A 23,228-nucleotide genomic window follows, 5' to 3' on the forward strand; every position below is an offset into this window, starting at 1 on the left:
AAAAGCAGATTTTTTAAACCTCTTCTCATCTTGTGGCCATTCTAAAGCCGTGTTGACATCATACAGTTAGATCAGTAAGTGTTGGAACAAAGATACACAGATACACTGTTTCTGTAATTTTGCCTCCATCACACCACAGTGAATTTTAATCAAACAGTCGGGGTGTGATTTAAGTGCAGAATTTCAGGTTGAAGGTTTAAGTAGGTTTAACAAAAGTATTGCTTTAAGTCGTTAGGAATTCAAATCATTTTTATACATTGTCCCCCATTTTCAGAGACTTGCATGTTCTGTTCCTTCAATATGTCGTGATAAATTAAGTGGATAAAAGATCTAGAGTAATTCCACGTGCTGAACTAGCTTTTCACTGGAGTTCTCAATTTGAGGTCAATATAGATGTTGATTTAAGTGAAGGAGGATATTATGGATATTATAGGCTGAAAACCTTAAATAAACCTGTTGCATGTCACAACTCATTTCATAAAAACTTTAGGAGTGGCCACATGTATAGTTTGGTTTCTTCTTAAAAAGGAGAATTAGACTTCATCAGATAGCCGGCACAGTTCTGGAAAGTAGTCTTTGGACAGGTGAAACCAAGATTACCTTGTACCATAATGAATGGAAGAAAAAAGTATAGCAAAGGACAAAAATACCTCATGATCTGAAACATACCACATCATCTGTCAAACATGATGGAGTGTTATGGCATGGACATCTACGACTGCCAGTGGAACACTTGTGTGTATTGATGATGTGAAAATGTACATGGCTATACTCTCTGTTCAGATTCAGCCAAATGCTGCAAAACTAATCAGATGGCAGTTGAATAATGACCCAAAACATGCTAAGAGTTTTTCAAGGCAAAGAAATAAGACATTCTTCAGTCACTCAGTCAGTCACCTGATCACAACCCAACAGAGCATTTCAGTTACTGAAGGCAAAACTGCAGCCACAGGGACACACAAGCAACGACTGAAGGTGGCTGCAGTAAAGGCCTGGCAGAGCAATTCAAGGGAGGAAATGCAGCATTTAGTCATTCTAGACTTCAGGCAGTCACTGACTGCAGAGTCAATTCCCGATTCTCTAAAAATTGCTTTATTTCTTAAATAGTTAATGCAATACTTTTGTTAATCTAATTGAATTAAAGCTGAAAGTTTGCACTTATATCACACCTTGATTGGTTGATTTAAAATCCACTGTCATGGTTTATGAAGCATATCATTTATCCTTCAGGAGAAAGTATTCTTCACTTTCATATAGGTGCTTTGAGTTGATTTGAATATGTAAGATTTAAGATTAGTGTTCAGTTAGTTACTGATAAGCCACGCTTATCACCCACCCACAGTGTCAAGCATCAAAGAAAACAAAGTCATTGTGGTATATTTTCCGATGTTATGGCCTATAGTTTAAGTTTGCATTTATTAAAATAGAAGCGTCCTATTAAGATATAAGTTAAAAAAATGTTTGTTTCTATTTCAAGTAAATAGCAGATGCAATTCTGGTTATCTAGTAAATTTACTGAGAAGACATCTGTCATTTGACACGCTATCTGTGGTTTTTGTCTGAGCTTTAGTTTATTTCTGATTAAAATAACTGTCACTTACTTTAACTCTTTAACTTAAAGTCTTCAATTACCTGTCGCCAAAAGCCTAATATCACCACTTTCCTTATCTGTAAACAATCTCATAAATAGTAGCCTCTGCGTGTGCCTTCTTATTCTTGCCAATCAAATCCTCCTGGGCTTTTCTAAGCAACTTGGTCCTCCTGCTTTTAAAAGGCTGTCAGTATGTTGATTTCTCTATAGAGGTTTAGCATGTGATTGATGAGCAGCAGTTGTCTTAGTCACTGACACTAAGACAGTGATGGAGAGGGCGCTTGATCCTCACCATTATCCCAAAATACATTAGGAAACAGATATATAACCAGCAGTGAAATGTCTGTGCAGCCATAAAGAGCATGCACTAACGAGGGCTGAATAATTGATATGGTGATAAGACTATTTTCCTAGTGGACTCATTCCAGCAGTTAAGGCTGTTGTGGAGGTAACAGCAGCATGTTTTGTTATTAATAGTCCCGTAATTATGAGTGGCAACCTGACTGATTCACTTCACTTCCTGTGAGAGCATTTGACGAGGCGCGCACATCATCGAACATCATACACAATTGTGCAGTTGCGCTTTCTCACGCGCACATTTCGTCATTTTATTTTAGGCAACCTCCCTCTTGCTCGGCGTTGAAAGTGTCAGCTACATAATTACCCTAGTTTAACAGTGTTAATAGGTTCCTGGGGGTCTTTTACATGCTGATAGAAAAGGGGAAGATGTGCCAGCAAGTGCAAGGAGGGAGGGGGGAAGGATGTGTGTGCTATTGCATGTAGGTGTGTGTTATGTAGAAATACAGGTGGTACTTTTAGCACTACATTGTTTCATTACAGTCATACATGCCAGAAAGTTTTTCCTCATGAGCCTTTTCCTCCCTTAACCTTCACACTTAAGACAGGAAACTGGCTACATGCCCAAAGGCACAACCAGGCCCCAAAAGCAGTCACGTGTGCTGTGCTAAGTGAAAGGCACAAGACGTGATGCTTGGCTTTTCGCAGACAGCTTCGGTCATAGAGCAGCGAGGAATTTTAAGGGGCAACTTAATTGGCTCGCGGAGTTCGAAGGTTGCAGTCGTTTGTCTTTTTTGTCAGCAGTGCAGTTTAATTTTCTTTTGCTTTTTCCAAACGGGCTAAAACACAGTGTCAAGTACAAACTGTCTAAGTGTTTGCACAGAAGTGTGTGCATGCAATTGCAATGCATCAGCCACGGCATAACCACAGTAGCTACCCATGATCTTGGCTGTAAAAGACTGTCTGTGATCCAGGTACCATGCAGAGGTTACTAATAGCTGATTTACAGATTTACGATGGTGAATGTGTCTATTCATCTGTTTGGCTGTTCATCATCTCTGCCTGTACTTATGGACTTGTTTGGAAAGACTCCAAGCATAGATTACAGTATGTGTGTAGTCTTTCTGTAGGTGCCTGAAGGTTAACAAAGCCAATACACTTCCCTATAAAAGTTTTGGCATGGATAATACTTGCATTACAGGAGCGCGCGCAGTGTCATGCACCCTCCACCCGCACTCCTGCAGCGCTTCATCTCTGCTTTGGCTTTTGGAGTGCAGGGGCAGCAGAGTACGGCCTCTGTCTGATTGCTCACAGCAAGGATGCCACATTGTGAACACAGGCTCTACCACTTGCTCACATGCAATAGACGCATAGTCTTGATTAGAATTTCTGGCTTATTTATGCAGTATATGCACAGGGCAGCATATGAACACAGGAAACTGTGCAAATGTTATGTGGATGGATTTGTTCTTTTTTTTGTCACTGCAGTTCTCAGATAAAATGGACAATGGGTCTTGATGCATTCTCAATCATCCACATAAGTAAATCTCCAAAAGTTTATTCTGTTCATCTGGATGTAGCGTTTTGTGGGAGAAACGTTTCGTCACTCATAATAATAATGGATTGCATTTATATAGCGCTTTTCGGGGCCCTCAAAGCGCTTTACAATACCACTATTCATTCACTCTCACATTCACACACTGGTGAAGGCAGCTACAGTTGTAGCCACAGCTGCCCTGGGGCAGACTGACAGAGGTGAGGCTGCTATATCGCGCCATCGGCCCCTCTGGCTATCACCAGTAGGTGAAGCCGTGAAGTGAGGTGAAGCCGTAGGTGAAGTGTCTTGCCCAAGGACACAACGACCGAGACTGTCCGAGCCGGGGTTCGAACCGGCAACCTTCTGATTACAAGACAAACACCCAACTCCTGAGCCACGATCGCCCCTCATCCAAGGGACTTCTTCAGTCTCAGCTGACTGCAGGTTTCCCCAATCTTATAAACAGTACATTTGCATAATGACTGAAACCAGCCCACTGAAGAAACAATGGGCTGGGAGGTCAGTTCCTCTCTAATTATGCAAATTCTCATGACCATTGATCAACAACCACTGATCAAAGCCCACTGATCAATGGCCATGAGTACCATTCACAGAGACTTGGGGAATGGCTGCAATCACAGCATTGTAAGATGGTGACAGATGTACCCTTAGGCCCCTCCTTGATTCAGAGATGGTCTTTCCCAATGGACATAATGATGTTATAATAGATTACTGCTTGCAAATGTGTTAAAGTTACATGATCAAAGAGATGTAACAGAGGCAAGTGTAAGCTATAAGAGACAAACTGCTATGAGTGAGTATTGACAAGGATGTAAATATTGTATCAAAGCCATTCGTGATATTTTTTGACAGAGAGATGTGTTTCATTGGAGCTCTATAGCTGTGTTAATGTGTTTAAACATTCCTTTGAACCTAGAAGTATTCAGTATTTTTAATCAATTGCTCACCTCTTACTTATTATTCTCTGCCCTGGCTATATACTGCTGAAAGGAAAGTCAAGAAACTCAAGAAACTAATGTATAAAATGATTGAGCTGTATTTATTTTCATTAAATGTTAACCACTGCAAAGCTAACTTGTTAAATTATTAAGTCTCAAGGTAAAGCCAAAGATGTGAATGAGTGAGGCCTATTTTAAGAGGTCAGTCTTATGTTTTCAGATTTATTATTAAAATAAAGTCAAAAAGGAAACCACAATTCTAGGTTTATTTGCAGCATTGACCCTTATAGGATGAGTATGTGGAGAGAAGTGTGAATTCTAAAAGAAGGCCCCAGCCACGCAGGCCTAGAGATCATTCAGCCCCCCTGATGGTGACTGGGTGTTAAGGAAAAATGTGTATTCCCTGATCAGTTGCCAAGAGGCTGTTGACTGTTGCTAGGTGAAATTTGTCAAAAAGAGGTATACAGTGCTCTGCCAACAATTTCCTGCTTGCTTTGGTTGCTACCAGGTTACCACTGAAGAAGTTGACTTCAGAGACAATTTGCCTTTAAAATAAAACTTGTGGCTTACTGCTGGTACAGACACATTTCAAAAGACAGAACTTTATTTTGAAGGCTAATGTTCTGTTTCTCGCGTTTCACTATCGCTGAGCCAGTACTTGGCAAATGCTTTCACACAAGTGTTGGCAGACTCTGATAGTTTGGCACTTGCCCAGCACCACACAGTACGCAGATAGTGGTGGTTAGCGGGTGAACACAGCGAGGCTGCTAGATGTGACCTTGCATTTAAGAGGTGTCTACTATAAAGAAATATTTGCTCCAACAAATCTATAATAATATAACCTGGTTATTGGTTTGTCTGTTTCGCTAGTTTGTTTGCAGGATTACTCCAAAAATTATGGATGACAGTGAATGAAAATGAAAAAATTTAGACTTGGACCAAACTACAGGCAGATTATGCTCATTGTCATTGCACTTTGGTGTTGTTTTCACATCATCCAGCTCCCATCCATCTCTGTATTCTGGTACACTGCCAAGCTAGAGGCATGTGTATGAGAGGTTTGGTTTCTACATGCATGGGGCATAAAAATCTGTACGGAGGGATATTATTGAACCAGAAGAAAACTTTGTAGAAAACTGTAAACCAACCACAATTGCTTTGTTTCCTATTCTGACTTCTTTTATTCCTTGTATTCCAGGACATCTATTGTTTAGAAGTAGCGAATCAATTTTAAATATATAATTTACAGGACTATGTATATGTCATAGTTCATTTTTTAACATACATTCATCGATGTATATTAAATGTAAATAACAAATATTAAAAGATATAATCCTGGTCTTGTGAAAAAATAATTGACTTAATAATTTCAGCCTTAGCAAAGGTGAGTTTTCCAAAGTTTTCCATGCATTTTTCAGAATTTGTGACAATTCTGCACTGTAAAACCCAATAAGTAAATTTTACTCAAAACTTTTGGTGAAACTGATTACATAAAATATTTTAAGTAACTAAAACTTAAAAATAAAAGTTAAATAAACACACTTTATTTATTAGCTTTAGATAAATATTTTTAAGTACCATTGATAAATGTTTTTATGTTATATCCACATTTTTGGTTTAGTACTCTCTACTTGATATTTTGAGTTTCAAGTACAAATCTAGCTCAAGTAACTTTAAGGAATTAATTTTTAGTTTCAAAATGTTAACCATTTTAAGCTAATACAACTCAAAAATTTTAAATACAAATGCTTGTAATATCCAAATCTACTGTGTTTTGAATTTGATTTAAAAAAAAAAAAAAGTGCCCAAAATAATTACACTTGTAAAAACATAAGACAGAAAATATAAATTCAAGTTACAGATTTATTGAGTTACTTTGACACAAAAAGCCCAAAGACATAAATCCACCACATTTTATAGGGAATAATGTCAGAAATTTTGGCACAAGGTTACAATATTAGAAATAAAGAATTTCACAACATGTTTTAAGAGTATTCAAATTTGATTAACACATGAGTATGGCCTTTTTATTAAAAAAAAACAAACAAAAGGAAAAGAAAATCCTGCATTATTAGGTGGGAAAACCGAATGAAAGTAATAGTATAGTGCAGCTAATACACTGAAATATAATTGGTAACCTTTTTAATATGCCAGTACTGTGGTTATGCAAAATGCACATTTGTAGAGTGCAATCACAGTCTCAACAACAAAGCAATAAAATTTTAAATAGAAAAATACTTCTTTAGAGACATAAACAAAGTGTTATAAACCTCCTTAGCGCCTTATGTCAGTTATGAGTAGTTCAGGAGGAACGTTCCTTAAGTGACATTCAAGATCCCACCTAGAAGCCAGAAATGAGATTGTCCTTCATTTTCTCTATAGATTTACAGTTATCTGACTAAAAACACAATCAAAATCAACTAAAACACAAGTGATGATGGGGGGAAAAAAATAAATAAAAATAATAAAATCACCCCTTTTACTTTGGATGTGGCTTTTAGATAATGAAGTATGAAACAGAGTCTGCAAAGATTTCTTTATTCTATTCTCTCTTTTTATAAAAAACTTATCCAGACTTGGAAACATGATAAACTGAATTACTTGCTTTAACAGGCACTTGAGGGCTGTGTAGGAATCCTGGACATTATTCTGCTGCCAAAAGATCATTTTTAAGACTCAGCACTTTGGGCTTCAACTTCCCACCCTTCAGACCCATCAAAACTTTCTGAATAAAGTCAAAAATGTTGGCCAAACATTTTGGGTAGCTTAGGTGCAGGACGTCAGTCAGTCCAAATATTACTAGAAATGCATCAGCCAGGGTGGTGAAAACAATGATCATGTTACCCTCGACCAAAACTGCAGTCTTCTCAGGGCAGAAGAATGTTGCATCGCTGGAATTGGCTCTGATCAGGAGGAGTCCAAGTGGCACTTCACTAATATCTGGTCTATCAGAATGCATCATCTACAGAAAACAAAATTACTACATGTTAGTGAATTCCTATTTCTCTTAGTTTCATCTATACAAGTCACATTTCTGGATTATTACTAGCTCAGAAATCAATTGTTTGAACAACAAAAAAGCCACAACACACCAAGATTTGAGAAAACAAACTGACAAAAATAGTACTTTTAGTAAAGCAAAGTCATACCTCTTCGTAGCAATAACAACAGAAAGTCAATAGGAGTTATATATTTTTTTCATTTGTACAGTGATGTATGGTTGGGCTAGGAACATTATAGAAGGTCTACGCACATTAAAAACATGTAGTGTTTCCATTATGTGACATGGACACTGTTGTAGACAGATCCAAGCATGGAGATGCTTCTCAAACTCTCAAAGTGTCATAATGTTTTGAGAAATCTAAACAAGGATGCTACTAAGATATTGTTCACAACTTTGTCCAAAACTTACATCCCATGTTTTGATGAAGGTAGAGGTGTCTTCGTACAAATAGGCAGAGAGGGCATGAAGCACACCAGCACTTTGGGCATGGATATCAGCTTGTTCCTACATCACAAGAAAATTTTTATTTTAAATTATTGGCTAACCTAGTCAAGAATGGTAATTAAAATTGAAAAATTGATCAAATCAAATGAAGCTCAAAAAACAAGACAAAAACTCACTAACCTGGAGATTATAGCTTCTGAAGAGCTGAGACAGGACATCAGACACGTTCCCTGTGCAAACAGCTTTCTTTCTGAATAAGCTCTGGAGCCGGGGAGCATGTTGGTCCAGCACAGCATAAAAGTGGTTCTTCAGGTGGAGGTTTGTAATCCTGTGGAATTCTGCACAGATCTGAACACACAGGATACATTTGTGTTTACAAGTTTCAATTAGTCTATAAATCTTTGCAAAATACATCAAAATCCTTACACTCCAAAGGCATAATTTGTTCAGACAGGCCAGATAACAGGGGTTGATATAAAATACATCTTGTTAGATACATCTATATACATTCTTACCTGGGACTGGGATTTCAGAGTAGGCCAGCAATCCAGGATCTGACCTACTGGTAGGTCATCATTGATGATCTCTTTGCATTGCAAGGCCAAAGTTGTGAGCATCAGCTTTGTAATCAGGATTCTTTTCACTTTTCTCGACTTCATCTACAATCTGTAGTCTTAGCTGGTCAAGGTAAACAGCATCTTCACCCCTGAAAATTTACTTCTGCCCTGGCATGGACATAACAGTAAAACACAGAAGACAAGACAGACTACACAGAGAACAGAAAAGACACACAACCAAGGAGACACAGATGAAACATAACCAGCCCAGAACTCAACTAAACCTTAACTAATAATAACAACAATACAAGAACTTCACCTCATTTCAATATAACATAAGAAAGCAAAACTACAAAATAAACTCAAAATGCTGGTTCACAGACCCAGCCCCTGACAGATAAAAAACTAAGTCTTTCACTAATGAACACTGGGCATCAGAATAAAATAAAACGAAAAAATAACTGTTTGGTAAATATATTATTGATGGATTCACCCTTAAGCTAACCTAAAATAGACCAGGCACAACAATTTTACAGTTCAGAAGATTCTACATTTCAACTTGGTATACATAACTATTTGCAATGTAAACCAAGTTCTACCGCGTAATTATGTAATGATTATTCACTGCTTTTGTAAGTATGTCCTGTGCCTACAATTTTGCTGCCCCAGTTTTAATATGTACAACTCCAGAGAACTAAACGTAAGTTTTAAGTTCCACTAGTTAGCAAATGGGCTAGCCAATATCAATATCCACGTATGCGCTACGTGTGAAGCAGCGCAGCAGTGCATATTGATTCAACAATTTAACCACAAGGCAGTTTATAATCTGCAATTCCAGAAATGCCTTCTAAAGACTTCTTTTAAAATAGTAAGAGATTAGAAAAGTTATTAACACATTATTAGTCCCAGGGACTAATAATGTGTTATACTAAATATGAGCGTATTAGCATAATTCATGCAAACACTTTGGGGCCAAGCCGACATGGATAAAACGACGCATGCATGTAATTCTTAAATGCCTGCTAGAGTTGTACATTTATGACGATAAAAACCCATATTACAACGGAGAACTATAGTTTCAGAAAAAATAAAACTTACCACAAAGCGCTCCTGAAGATGCCGCGAAGGCGGTAAATGCAGCTAGCCAAGTGCAGAGGGTTAGCTGTTCCAGTTCAAAAGTCCGTAACATACCATAGCATGCCCTCCTTTATCCAGCGTCAAAGGCAATGCCGCAAAAAACCCGTTGACAAATGTTTTTATTTCTGTTCGGATATTAACGTTCCACAAGTTTCTTTCGGGGTAATGAGCGGGCATTCGCACTCGAAGCGAGGAATCCAAGATGGTTGCCAGCACTTCATAAAGAAACAGGTGGCGCACGTAGGTACGTACGTAGGCACGTAAGTGACGTCAGTGTTAAAACTCAAATTATTTGAGCGCAATGCTAGAAACTAATCAATATATTCAAGTACTGATAACTTGAAAAAACAAAATTGTTCAAACTACTCAAAAAAATAAAGGTGTATGAACTTATAACAGGTTTTTAAGTAGTTGGAACTCATTTCATTTATCAAACTATTACTATTCGGTCTTACAGTGTGGCTACTAAAAGTTAAAGTTAGTGTTCTACGGGCATCAAACCATCTGCTACCAGACTCCTTGCCCTTCTGTACTGTATGTATCGCCTCTAATAATCTCTGTCTTTGTGTGTCCCCTTGAGTAACATGGCAACATAAATAACAAGTGCTCTTAGTTCTAGGTATGTAATCCTGGGAGTGCCACAGTGACGGATGGATGCAGGAGTAGCTCATTGGCAAGGACAACTTGCACGCCAGCATCAACACCATAGCTGATCCCTGGATAATACAGTTGGATAGTCTTGAATACCACACACACACACACACACACACACACACACACACACACACACACACACACACACACACACACACACACACAGAGAGAGAGATAGACATGTGCAGCTGAATCAGTCTCACTTACCACATGCTGAAACAGCATGTCAAACTGAAGTAGCAGTGGCCTTTATCTCCCTTTATCAGGACACCTTTGCATTTCTTCTATCTTCAGAAACCCCTTCCTGTTGCACTGATGTGTCTGTATGTGTCCATTCAGACATATGTGGAAAAGTGGAAATGTTTAGTTTTATGTGGTCCACCTCATTTGAAATAACAGAACTTCTGTTATTTCTTAGGGTGGATTCTGCATCGGAACAAATACCTGTTTCCTGTATAACTTTTAAAAGCATAAAATAGTCAAAAGCATCACTAAATTAGATTTGTTTACATCAGAGAAGGCAGTTTTGTCAGTGTTTCTCCCTACATGTGAGGAAACCTAACTCAGCTCTCTTGCTTCTAATGAATGTCCTCCTACAGAACTAATGTCATTAACAACAGGTAGGGATGAGGCTAATGCAATCAAATCCTCTCAGTGATTACAACTACCATCAGCCAGCCCCGCATCACACCAATGAGAAGAAGCGGCTCATTAGGAATGCTTGTAAACAATACACCACGGGCTTCAAAGAAGCCTCCTCCCTAAAAGCTATCAGCAAAAAGAGGCAGCAATAAAAAATAGAGAGGAATATGAGATGGTTTTAATCCAGCAGTTTAAAGTCTAGTTCTTCTTGTTGTTTGCTTATTTTGTTTATTACTTTCTAATTTTGAAAGCATTTCTACAGTGGAAAAGTGGCTGCGGAGGGATGAGACTCAGGTTTCAACTGCGTCTGTACACTGCTCGCTGGGGAAACAGGTTGGCAGGTTTGATGCATGATGTTTGTATATGCTGTAGGTGTGGCCACTAAAGGTAACATATAGAGATTCTCATGACAATTGATAATGAAGAAAAATGAAATTTATAGAAAACATTGTGTCAAAATCACCTGTTTTTTCAGTTACATATTATATGGTTTGGATTATTAACCTTAATCTGTTATGAGTAAATTAAAGTAAATGTCTTAATTTTTAATAATTAATAACACACCTTCATGATTAACAGTCGCAAGGCTACATTCATATGAGAAATATTTGGATTTAAACATCCCTTTTGTTTTATCATAAGTTTGATTCATGAGCTTAAATCAAAGCATCACTTAGTTTTTAAACAGACACCACGCCTGTATTTAGCTGGATTGATTATCTTTTTCCCTATTAATATATACAAACATAAATTAGATAGGAACATCTTGTTCTGGTAAAGGAAAAGAAGTTTACATTTGAACAACTCTCAGACGTTTGTGGTTACATAACATCAAAATAATCAAAACGTGTTCAACCAGCGTAATTCAAATAATATTTCAGGGTTCAGCACCTTTTTTACACCTTTATAAAAATGTGTTTAAACTTGATGACAGATGAAAGCTTGTGTGGAGCTGCAGCAAAAGATGAACATGATCCCTTTAATACGTTGCCAACAGGAGCCTGTAACAGCCTTCCTCTTTCTCTGCCAGCTAAGTCTGAATCTGTTCAGGTCATTCTTGTCTAAAAACTGTGTGGTCAAAATACCATGGATTCCTTAATTATACATAACACTGTGAGAGAACGTCTGCTCCACATAGTTTCTTTCGCTCTTAAAGAGAAACAGATCAGAGGCCATCCCTAGCCACAACTGCCTTCTGATTCACTTTTTTTTTAAAGAGCTTACAATCATCTACCCACTTTAAAAATATATTAGTGGAATAACAAGTTTACACAGATGGAGGACTGTGTGTTTGCGTATTTGTTTTTGTGGGTGCAGGAATGTGCAGGCATAAAAAGGAAGTTAAAAAGGCTGTACTTAATTTCAGCTGCATGCAGTAGAGTGATGAACTGCACCTGTGCCCAACTTGCACCCTTCTTCCTTCTCTCCTATGTCCTAAAGGCAGTCTTTTTCCTCCCATTCATCAGTCATGCTATCTGGGCTAGAAATGCTTCCCTGCTTCCCCCTCTATGTGAAAAACTCTGTAAACTATCTGGGGAATTGCATGTTTTTCTTTGAAAATGTGAGAGTTTGGCATTTAAGTATCGGAACATATTAGCTGATAATTGCATTAGTGTCTTGAGAAAGTCATACAGGGCACATCATCCTTACTTGCAGGATTAGAGTTTCTTATCTGAAAGCAAAAATCCATACACTCTCTCTGCAAAATCTGTGGCCTGTCAGATCTGAATAAATCCATTTCCCCAGACATCTGTCAGAGCACACAGCATTATCTGAATCTTGCTGGTTGTGGATTGCTGGTAAAGCAGATGGTTGTACATTTTTGTAATTATTAGTTAGAATGAGTGAAAAAAGGACAGTCAAAATTTTCCCTTTTAGAGGGTGGACTGCTTTTTCTGGCATAATTTGCAGTGAAAGTGAGTGAAGGGGAAGCCAGCACCAGTCAGTACTAATAAATCTGAGTGATTCTCTCAGTCATGCATGTTCAAGCCAGCGGTGGCAAATGTCCTTGATGTTATTTTTAAATCTGGTCATCAGAATACCTCTGCAGATACGCCAAACACCACAGGCATGGCTCACAAACCGCCAGCGTTTTGTGTCGCACCTCAGCCAACAGATGCCCTGTGGGATGAAGATGACTAGCCATTAAGAAATTAATTAGATTTATTCCTGGCTGGAAATGACTTCAGCAGTGCCTCTCCCAAATATTGCTGTTGCTTTCACAACGGCTCATAACTGTCAGGGGATTGTGTTGTTTAGCTCTTACAGATTGTGTTAGATGTTTGCTGAAGCACACAGACACAAACTGACAAGAGGATGGTGGCACGAGCCAAAGCAGATTGTAAAATAATCACCTCTTAGAAAGGAGGTGAACAAAGTCACATCTTAAATCTGGACTCCAGGAGAGTTAAGTTTGTGTCTCCCCATCTGCATTTCTGTGGATTTGTGCATCTGGTTGATTGAGCAGTGTGTGTGTAAGTGTGTGCATATGTTGTAACTGTGGCTGAGTCTGGGTTTGTCCATGTCTAAGTATATCTAGTGTTGTATGGAAACTTTCCCAGTGTCTGTGTTTACTCCTGCTGGGCAGTTCCCCAGCTGAGTTTGTGGTCAAATGTGAATAAGGCGAATATGCGCCTGTTTTCCTGCATCGGCTAACTTTGGAACACTTGAGGTAGACGGATGTTTGAACAGTAGTGTAAAAACTGGACTGGTCTGTTTTTTTGCGGTCGAGAAATAAATGGGCCACACTAGATGGAGTCAGCGTATTCAGTGCGGTGGTTGTGTGCCTTTTGAAAACTGTAAAAGCTGGTGTTTGGCATCAGTTTCACCTGCTATGCTTGACCGAGTGCATGACAGTAACTCTGGAAGGGAACTGTGTCATTGAATAATAAGAGTTGAAAAGCACAAGGCACAGAACTTGTTCTTGCGAGGTAATAAATACAAGGCAAAACTCGGTGGAAAAGAAGCGAGTGAACAATCGTACAATGCAAAATCTTTATTTGTCAGGGTTGTAACAGATGAGTATCTGATGCTTTATAGCTGCACAAATCAAAAATACCAAGTTGCATCCTTTATTGAACTTTAACAGTTTTCAAAACAGCAGTGTGCATACAGCTGCAAACTGGTGAGCAGATGTTTCTTCTCATCCTTTGATCGACGTGGAACTAAATAACTCCTACATGCTCATCTTTACGGCTCCATTCATTCCACCTTTTCTACGTTCCTCTCTCAAGCACCGTTTTGAAGTACTAACATTTCTGAGTGAAATCTCAATGAAAGGATTAAATTCCACTTGAGCTCTGTTAGGAAAAGCTGTAGATTACCCTCTCCATTGTGTAGTTTTCTTTTTTGTTTAATAGTGCACACAATTCACGTTTATTTCCACTGTGACTTAATGCATCTGGCTTATTCGGCGCGCATAATTTAACGAAAGGGGGGTAACAATCCATATAGGATGTCACGCTCATATAGTCTTTTTGACATGTTGCTATAAAATCCCCCCAAAGCACGAAAAGAGAAAACTGACTTTTTCTTACATCCTAAAACAATACGAAAGTCATCCATCACTGTACATCCAAAAACATAAATTTTAATTTTGCTCATGTTCCTGTAAGCTTGAACACAGTCTGATTCAACAAACAAGGATGAGAATGTGTATTTCACATAACTTGAAACCATCCGGCACATATTAATAGCTGCTTCCTGGGGGATGTGTCTTTGAGATGCAGAAAGAGAAAAGTTAAGACAAAGATTGACTGACTGTTTGAAAGATAAAACCATGTAAAGTAAAACAGAATAAGAGATAAAAAGAAAAAAAGGAAACTCCAGTTTTTGTTGGTTGCTATAAAGTTTGCATATTACTGTTTGAAACTTCTGTTTATGCTACAAAAAAGAGGTGCTTCTGTGGTTACCAAAGAGTACATGGACATGTTGTGAAGTAGATGAGGTAACACAATGAAAAGGAAATCCTAATTTGGCAAGATGTGTATTTGTCATGGTCCTGGGTCGTGCGACCCAGTGTTTTGTGTTTAGTCTATTTTGATGTTTATTGATTGTTTAGGTTCATTAAGTTAGTCCAGCCATCTGTATATACCACCCTTGCATTACGTCTCCCTTGCCCTTCGTGTGTTCATGTCTGTGTGTCTTGTACTGTCAAGTTCATGCTGTCAGTTATGTCACCTCCCCCTGTACTACGTCTCCCCGGTTCATGTCTCATGTTTCCTGTTTTACTTTGAAGGCCTGCATTCACTGTCAGTGTATTCAGTTTCACTCCTCCTGTCCTGTCGTTAAGTTCATGTGTGTCAGCTGCGTTCCCATGTGTGGCCACTTCCCCTGATCATTCCTCATGTGTATTTAGTCTCTGTGTTTCATGTAGTCTGCGTTGCGTCGTCTGTGTTCCCACCCTCCATGTTTCCATGCCCGGTCTGTTGTAGTCATAGCCTTACCTTAGTTCATTCCCAGTTTAGGTTTCTGTTTAGTTATTGCTTTTGAGCTGCCCTTATTCTTGTTTGTTTCTCTTGCGTTACCAGCCACAATAAAAGGCTCGCTTTTGTTTAAAGTTTACTCCCGTGTCACTCGTGTCTGCACCTGAGTCCTCCACGCACTCTCCACACGGTCTGCCCCGGCGGTCCGTGACAGTATTAGGATATTTGCTTAAGTCTCATAAAACAAGACTGAAATAACTAGTGTTATGCAGATCCTTATTTTTAATGAAACAACCAGCTCCTTAGACCAGACACAGACTTGTGTCATTTGTAACACATGAATGCAAATTTGAAACTTTGGGTTTTCTCACTTTGCTTATCTCTCTCCCACCAGCCGCTTACAGGAAATTGTTTTTTTTTTTTTCATACTGTTGACAAGCGCTTGAGCACAGAGGCTCACCGGATTGTTGCGGTAGGTTGTTTACACTGCAATAGAAATGGTCTGCTTTGAAAAACTTTTAAAAGCAAGCAAATGTACAAGCGGTTTAATTTACAAGACGGTTCAAATGACAAGAAGTAAACATGATAATTGGTCTTTATGAAGTTCTGCTCGGTGGAGATACATCACAAGAAAGCTTGTAAACTGTTACCACATCCCATATCTTTCACAAAGGCTATGACAGACATGATATGTCTTAGCTTGTCATTTTGGATATCTTATAATATAAATATCTTTAATGCTGTTAACCTCATGTAACCGCATGTAAACCTTGTAGGTTTTAATAAGAAATCAGATTTTGTCCTGTCCAAGTTCTCTTTTGAGGTGTAACTGATCCCCCACTGATGGGATCAGCGTGATGCTGTATAAATAATTATACATATAATATAATAAATTTCCCCTGTTTTTTTTCTTTTTTGCAAACAAACACACATTCATTGCCAAACAAACACACACACACAAACAGAGTGAACAAATGCCCTCCCTGTGCGCTCCCAAAGAACTGCTGCAAACAGAGATTAGAGAAAACACATCAATTCATGTGCCAGTGCTCTTTATTTACTCTCGGGCTTGGGTTTGGGGTGATAGGGACTGCAAACACTCTGTCCTAGCTTTCGACTACTGAACTAGCCATACAACAGTTGAGGTTTCTTTCTCAGTAAGCACTGCACTGATTCCTGTATAATTACACTCATTAGAGGACCGCAGCCTGGACTTTACATAATCAACATTGATGTGCTGGGCACAAAGACATGGACCTCAGGCCCGTTCTGTAGTTGCAGTAATGACAATACAGTCATCATGACAGTAATGATACTTTGATGATGCCAATTATACAAGAGACTTTGTTCTGTCTTTACCAATCTCTCCTCACTCTTTCCATGTGTTTCTTTCTGCCTCCCTGGCACCACTGACCTCTATAATAAATGCTCTGTGCTTTAGTTGATTGTCAGGAGGATTTTGATCCTTCCCCATCTGAAATGCATCAGACAGGGAAATAGATTATCCCCTTCTGCAGTCATTTTGCTTACAGTCCTTGCTGTCAGGATTGCTTTATGCAAGAAATCTGGGCTATTGATATTTTGTATCCAATTATTTAGACAGGAGTCTTTTTCTTCTACTTCATTTCCTTTTATTTTTTTAATCTCCTCTTACCCAGTGAATGCACGACATCTCCGCATATGTGTGTGTGTGTTGTAGCTGCTTTAATGCTTGTTAGCTTGATTAGATTATTTTCATTTTTTTTTCAGTTGTGTTTGTTGCGTTGCTAAGATGAGTCCATGTGGTTTTGACAGCAGATTCAATATATATTTTATAAATTTTAAATGCTTGTGTTTAGTTTGCAATTTCTGCATGTTTGATGAATTGCTGCCCTTTACTAAAAAAAAAAAACTGAGGTCAGCATATGTTTGTGTTTGTGTGTGCAACTGTACACATGCATGGTTTGTGTATAGCCATGCCTGTACATGCATGTCTGTCTCATGGCAGTTTGAACTGGATGTGGAACATGTAACTTGCATGCAAATCTCTGCTTCCAATTGGCTTCACTTGTTGTCAGTATTCCCCTCTCATCAGGGTGATTTAAGAGCTGCTAACTGCCATGCAGTGTTTGCGCCGGTCCATCTGGAAGCCAGTTTCTGCCTGAACCAGAATGCCCCCATGCCAACTGGCCACAGAGGATGGGTGGGGGAGCTGTCTGAGGTGGGCCAGTGGCTGGTTTAAGCTGGGGAAAGTGCAACAGTATTTCAGGATCAGCGAGCAGCGGACGTAAGATCGTAAATAGAGTTTTTATTGCTGAGCTGCTATGCTGGGTGAGCCTCAGTCTTTCAGCAAGATCGTAGCAGTGATTGATGTTTCCAATGTGCCGAGGGAGGAGGCTGTGCAGCGTGGGGGTGCATCAGACAGCGGAAACGGCGGACATGGCAAGGCTGGCAGAGCCTCCTGCCCTCCCTCATTTCCCCAGGGTTACCCCCTGACAATCTCCTGTCCTGTGTCAGCCTACAGATCTCTGTGTGGACACGGCATGGACTCTTGTCTCACACAGCTTCTACCTTGAGCTGGAAGTGTCTTTAAAGTCACTGCAGGATATTCAGTACAAACAGACTCACATACTCACTGTTGAAAAAGCTGGAGAAACCTTTTGGTCCTGGTGCTGCTGTTCATGAAAGTAGCTGGTTCTGTCCATTGTCCTGTATCATAACATTGACAGAGAAGTAAGGGACACCGGTGAGTGTTGTTAGAAGTGAATTCCTTGAACAACCCTGTATGTACTTAAAAGCACGAGACAATCTGCAGCTCTGTTTTTCCAAATATAGATGCACTGAAAAGCTTAAGAGCATGCAGCCTAGAGATTCCGGGTTTCTTCTTCTATTTTAGTAACAGAACAAAGCTGACTGAATTAGCTGTGAAAATCTGTGTAAGATCAAAATTACGCAGTTAAATGAAAATCTCACTTTTATAACATACACAGAGAATTTCAAATATTTCTAAATAAAAAAAACTGTCTTACGTACATCAGTCTTACGTGTGTCAAATCCCTATATAAAGGTTTTCTTCATAGCTGTATAACCAGATGACTCATGTTCAAAATGTAGATAGTGTAGCAGGTAGAAATACGTTCCTTCTGTGAGCTTGGCCATTTTTATGTGTCATGCTACATACATTTCCACTGAAGCTCTAAAGTTAACTTTATTCACATAAAATAAAAAATAATTTTTAACATACAGATCTGTGCTACACTGGTCTCTATGGTAACAGTCATGCCTGCATGATCTGAAAGCATGGTCTGCATAAGGTCACAATCTACCTTTGCAGAATTGTCCGGCTGAAAAAAAATAAATGTATATATGAATGTTAGGATTCTTTAATGGTCTGTAAGGAAATATCTTTTGCAAGGGTGCAATATGCTCTCTATGTGTTCTGCATGTCTTCACTAAGGTTCTTGTTTTTACAACCTTGCTAATTTAGGGTGACTAGTTGAGTTGTCTGGCAGGAGTGAGAAGGTTGCGTGGTTAAGGACTACAGAGATTTTTTTTCATTCAGTGCCAGAGAGCAGCATTGCTCAAAGCTTTTGAGAAAACATCTGATGGAGCCTCTTGAGTGCTCCCAGATTGGCAATGTGAATAGCAGCTTTCATGGAGGCTGCTTGCTCTAATGTGTTTTTGAGTACTGTGTGTGTGTGTGTGTGTGTGTTTGCTCACATTTGTGTGTCCTTGTGTGAGCATTTTCTCTTAATGCTTGTATGTACGTATGTGTCATAGGTTCAACTTTACTCTCTGCGTATGTGTGTTTGGTGCATGTGTTTGAGCAGTTTGGTTGTTTACATAAATAACTTGAGGCGGAGGCAAAAAAGCCAGCAGCAGAAATGCACAGCTGGGTGTGTTTCAGGGACATTTTACAGTGGTGATGGCTCAATCCTTCACAGAGCTACAGTAGAGCTACCTTTTCATTTATTTATGTGGAGTGGATGCATATGAAACAAATAGCTCTTATTTTCAACTGCTTTCTTCGGAGAATCTTAATTGTCTCTTTCAATATTTTTGGCCTGCTTATCTTCAGCAGACACATTTACAGAAGTCTCTTTATCCATTTGTACATAGTTCTGGTAAATAAAGTGTTTAATATCCCATATACTTCTATATTTCCTAAAGCTGCTGATGTTGAAGAAATACTGTAGGTTGTATAGTTTATAGTTTTTTCCCCCTATATGCACCTGTTTGTTCCATGCACAGTTACTTGAAGATCCTGCATAGAGGCGGCATGGTTTCCACTGCAGCATTTTGGCTTGCAGGGGGGGACAGATAGCACTCTGCCATGGAGTCATCCTAAGTGAAATAGCTTGACATAGGAGCCTTACTGTTCCTCTGAGAGTCACACTGCAGCACTCTGTCTCCCCCAAGTGGTACTTCCTTGCACCCCGGACCTCCACCATATGAACAACAGCTGACAGTGTGATCATGCTTGCACTTGTGCCCAGCATTTCTTTTCACACTTTCCTAATCTCTTCATAAATGTCCAAATAAACATCCAGATGAACAGCATCATCTTTTTGGGCTCTTCATAAATGTTTTTTGTTTTTATACACGTGTCACTGTTCAGAGGGTATTTGATTCCACACACTCCTTGACACTTTAGGAATCAAGGGTATTTTTGCAGTTGTCCTCTGCAGCTATCAGGTTTTAAGAGGGTTTTCCTTGCTGGATGGGCCAGGCCAGACCAGACTGTGATAAGTTATTCCATAATGTTTTACACATCTTCTCTAGCCTTCCTCAGAAAGAAAAGGAGGATCCAATGTTTCCTTGGGTTTTGTGTGTATGTAATTGCTAGCCTCTAAGGGTACTTTCTTCCAGTTTGTATTAAACATCTTCTCCATCTTGCTCTTTTCTTCTACCACAGGTATGAAACGTCCGTTCAGCCCGTCGTTGCTGCCAACAATCGAGCTGGACAAAAGGACGGGCAGCACTGAGCTGGTAGTGCAAATGGACAGCGAGCTTTCCTGCAGCATAGGGGATGAGGGCGTACGACCAGATGAGCAATCACCAGGGGGCGCCTTGCATTCTACGCTCTGCAGACCAAAAAGGGAGAGGAAGCAACGAAGCTACACATTGTGTGATGTGTGCAACATACAGCTGAATTCAGCTGTACAGGCCCAGATTCACTACAATGGCAAATCCCACCAAAAGAGACTCAAGCAAGTCAGCAATGGCAAGATACCAAACAACGCAGGTAGGTCTTAAGCGCTGCTTGACTGACCATTTGTTTAAAGTTGCAAAATAAGATATACATGCAGAAAAGTGGATAAAGTCTTTAACTGGATTTTTATAACAGTGTCCAGCACAAGGGTCATGCAGCTTAACAGAATCCCACACACTGTTCACAGCACACTGTCACAAGTTCCTCGTGCCATTCCTCTGTATTTGTGTTGAATAGAAGTTAAACAAATTGGATTCTATTTGGTGAAATGTGTTCAGACACAGCCTTGGGCTGAAGACACAAACACACGCACGGACACAGTAGCATACAAGTAGAGCAGAGCTGAGTGAAGTTAGAAAACAAGAAGCTAATTAAGTGCTGCTTGTGTTTGATGGTTGTGTTCCTGGAAGTGAGGCGGCTGGAGTGAAGTTGGACATTTTTTCATTCTAGTCACAGTCTTGTTTAGAGCTCTGCTGCAGGGAAATCAGTCTCTCAGTTAAATTTGACGTGTTCACACTTTCATTCGCTTCTTTGCTCTGTCTCCAGCCTTGGCAAAAGACGTACATGCGACCAAAACATGTATGCAGACTCATTTATCTCAATAAAAAGAAAATACACAGGGCATTGTGCAAAAGTCTGTCACCTTCGTTTCTTTATAATTTGCCAGGAAAATAGGAAATAGGTTTATTTATTTATTAAAAACATGGAAATAAGAATGGAAATGCAGTATTAATGTGGAAAAAAAAGAGTTGGTACAATGCTTAGAGACTTGAACATCAATATTTGGTATGAGTACATTTATTCTTCAATACAAGCCGAACTCTCTTAGGAAAGGTTTCTTTTAATTTCTTTAAGTAATCTCCAGGAATAGTTCTCCAGGATCCATGGGATGAAATTAGATTCATATTTACTTTTGACAAGATCCCCATCATCATTCGCTGAAACGAAGCCCCGCATTATGACAGAGCCTCTACTGTGCAGATGGCTGTAGATGCTCTTGTATAATTTGGCCTACCTCAGTCTTTTCTCCCAGTGTCCTTTCCTTAAGAATGACTTCTTGACAGACACACTTAAACTGAGGATGTTTCTGATCAGACTTCAGCAAACAGTAGATGAATCAACTAAAGGGCCAAGTGCATCTCTCCGATCCTCTTTCAGCTGATCTTTACTTAACTATGTTTAAGGAAAGGACTTTCAGATACTGTTTTATCAGCTATAGATAGTTTTTTTTTTTTAACCCTTCACTTGTCCAGTTTACTCAAATTCCTTAAGGATACACTGTTCACCATGCCAAGATATGGAAGGTTTTTGACTCTCTTTGCAAATCACCTTGTTAGTGCAAAATTACAATTTTATCTTAGTCAAACTGTGTTATCTTTGGCATTTTTCATAGATTCAGTCTAAAAAAACGAGAACAAGTTATGTATTTTTGCAAAAGGTTCCTACGAACAAAGTGCCTATAGATCTAATTCAAAATTGTGAATTTGCTAAGTTGGCTATTATGTCCGATGAATCCCTTGAATTAGGTGCCCTTTTTATGCTAGAATAATAGGTCTAAGGGGCCAAATGAGTAGAGTTAAAAGTACTGAAAAATCCGCCAATGTCAAAAGAAAAACTTTATAAGATCACTTGGAAGAAAAATGTAAAGAACAGAGGGGTGACTCAAAACTTTTTCTTAGTACTATGAGTTTAACAAAGTTTTGAAACCCAGTTCAAACACAGACTGGCACATCCTTTAGGTGGTTTACATGTAGCAACATGTTAATCATATGAGACAGAAGTCACATTTGTATTCGTGTTGCAAACAGGGAGAACGTTGTGATTATACTTGAGCAAAGCTGGTTTCTGTGCTGGAAGTCTGTCACTGTCCTCAAACAGGTGCAATAGATGATGTGTTTAGATGTGTTTGCATTTGAGCAGGTGTGATTTTGTCACACAAATCAGCATTTGCAAAATTAAGATATGATTACGGTTAGATTTTTCTGAGGAGGAAGAGTAACCTTATCCGAAGAGAGCTCTTTAACAGGTTAAATGTCAAACCCTGAAATGACTCAAGGGGTGTTAAACAGTTTAATCTCCAAGACAGCTGAGGGGCTGTATGCAAATTGCAGATATTCTCAGATGAGACACTGCTCCACCAATAGACCAAAGTGTCATAGCGTCTATTTTTAAACATCTCCCTTCATTACAGCTAAATCATTCTTAAAAATGTTCTGCAAAAGAAAGAAAGAAAGAAAGAAAACGGGATGCCATTAAGCATTTTTTTCCTGCTTAAGCACCCCTTAGCTGATGTTTGAAAGAGCTATCTGTAAAACCCATTAGTGCTCAGCGATGGGAATAACGGCGTTACTAACGGCGTTACTTTTTTCAGTAACGAGTAATCTAACTAATTACTATTTCTATCGTTACAACGCAGTTGCCATTACTAACAAGAAAATGCAGTGCGGTCGCGCTACTATTTTTCAACAAACAGACGGTTGAAGCTGTCTTCACCTTACCGCACATAAGTAATCTGGGTGCTACAGCTTTAAGCAGCTTCGCGCGCTCCCGTGGACACTTTCTGGCAGATGATCACTTTTTGGCACAACACCTGGAGCTAAGAAGGCAAAACAATCACATGAGTGCTGCTGTTTAACTGAGGAAGGATAAAGTAGTCGTGGTAAGCCAATCACATGACCACTTAAAGACAAAGCAACAAGGTGATATATACCAGTGAAAATTGTGTTGATAGGCCACGTAAAACCAGAGTCATGATAAACAATATATACGTGTGTTTTTTCCTGAATAGTTT

At 39.1% G+C, this 23,228-nt stretch overlaps 2 protein-coding genes across 4 annotated transcripts in view; one reads left to right on the forward strand and one right to left on the reverse strand.

Annotated features, from left to right (window-relative positions):
- znf385c (zinc finger protein 385C) overlaps positions 1–23,228 on the forward strand; it is a 155,474-nt gene that overhangs the window by 42,886 nt on the left and 89,360 nt on the right. For all 3 annotated transcript variants that reach the window (XM_085271811.1, XM_085271812.1, XM_085271810.1), the window contains exon 2: positions 20,141–20,470. In XM_085271811.1, the coding sequence (XP_085127937.1) occupies positions 20,143–20,470 (328 nt within the window). In that variant the 5' untranslated portion in view covers positions 20,141–20,142. The remainder of the gene's footprint in view (positions 1–20,140; positions 20,471–23,228) is intronic.
- LOC146576498 (uncharacterized) lies at positions 5,895–9,888 on the reverse strand. Its single transcript, XM_085271809.1, has 5 exons — positions 9,488–9,888; positions 8,348–8,598; positions 8,013–8,180; positions 7,797–7,892; positions 5,895–7,346 (listed from the first exon to the last, which is right to left on the reverse strand). The coding sequence occupies exons 2-5, from the start codon at positions 8,489–8,491 to the stop codon at positions 7,029–7,031; spliced, it is 726 nt and encodes a 241-aa protein (XP_085127935.1). The 5' UTR covers positions 8,492–8,598; positions 9,488–9,888; the 3' UTR covers positions 5,895–7,028.

This window comes from Mchenga conophoros, linkage group LG4 (assembly GCF_057382185.1).
Source record: "Mchenga conophoros isolate Kocher_MC1m ecotype Shallow Benthic linkage group LG4, M_conophoros_male_GT1.1, whole genome shotgun sequence".
NCBI lineage: Eukaryota > Metazoa > Chordata > Actinopteri > Cichliformes > Cichlidae > Mchenga > Mchenga conophoros.

What these genes read in the sequence shown, in the direction of transcription:
- LOC146576498 (XM_085271809.1), bottom strand. Translation starts at nt 8,491, where the DNA reads ATGAAGTCGAGAAAAGTGAAAAGAATCCTGATTACAAAGCTGATGCTC. An exon ending in CTCTGAAATCCCAGTCCCAG is followed by an intron (nt 8,181 to 8,347) that starts GTAAGAATGTAT and finishes CTGTGTGTTCAG; the next exon opens with ATCTGTGCAGAATTCCACAG. An exon ending in TCAGAAGCTATAATCTCCAG is followed by an intron (nt 7,893 to 8,012) that starts GTTAGTGAGTTT and finishes CTTGTGATGTAG; the next exon opens with GAACAAGCTGATATCCATGC.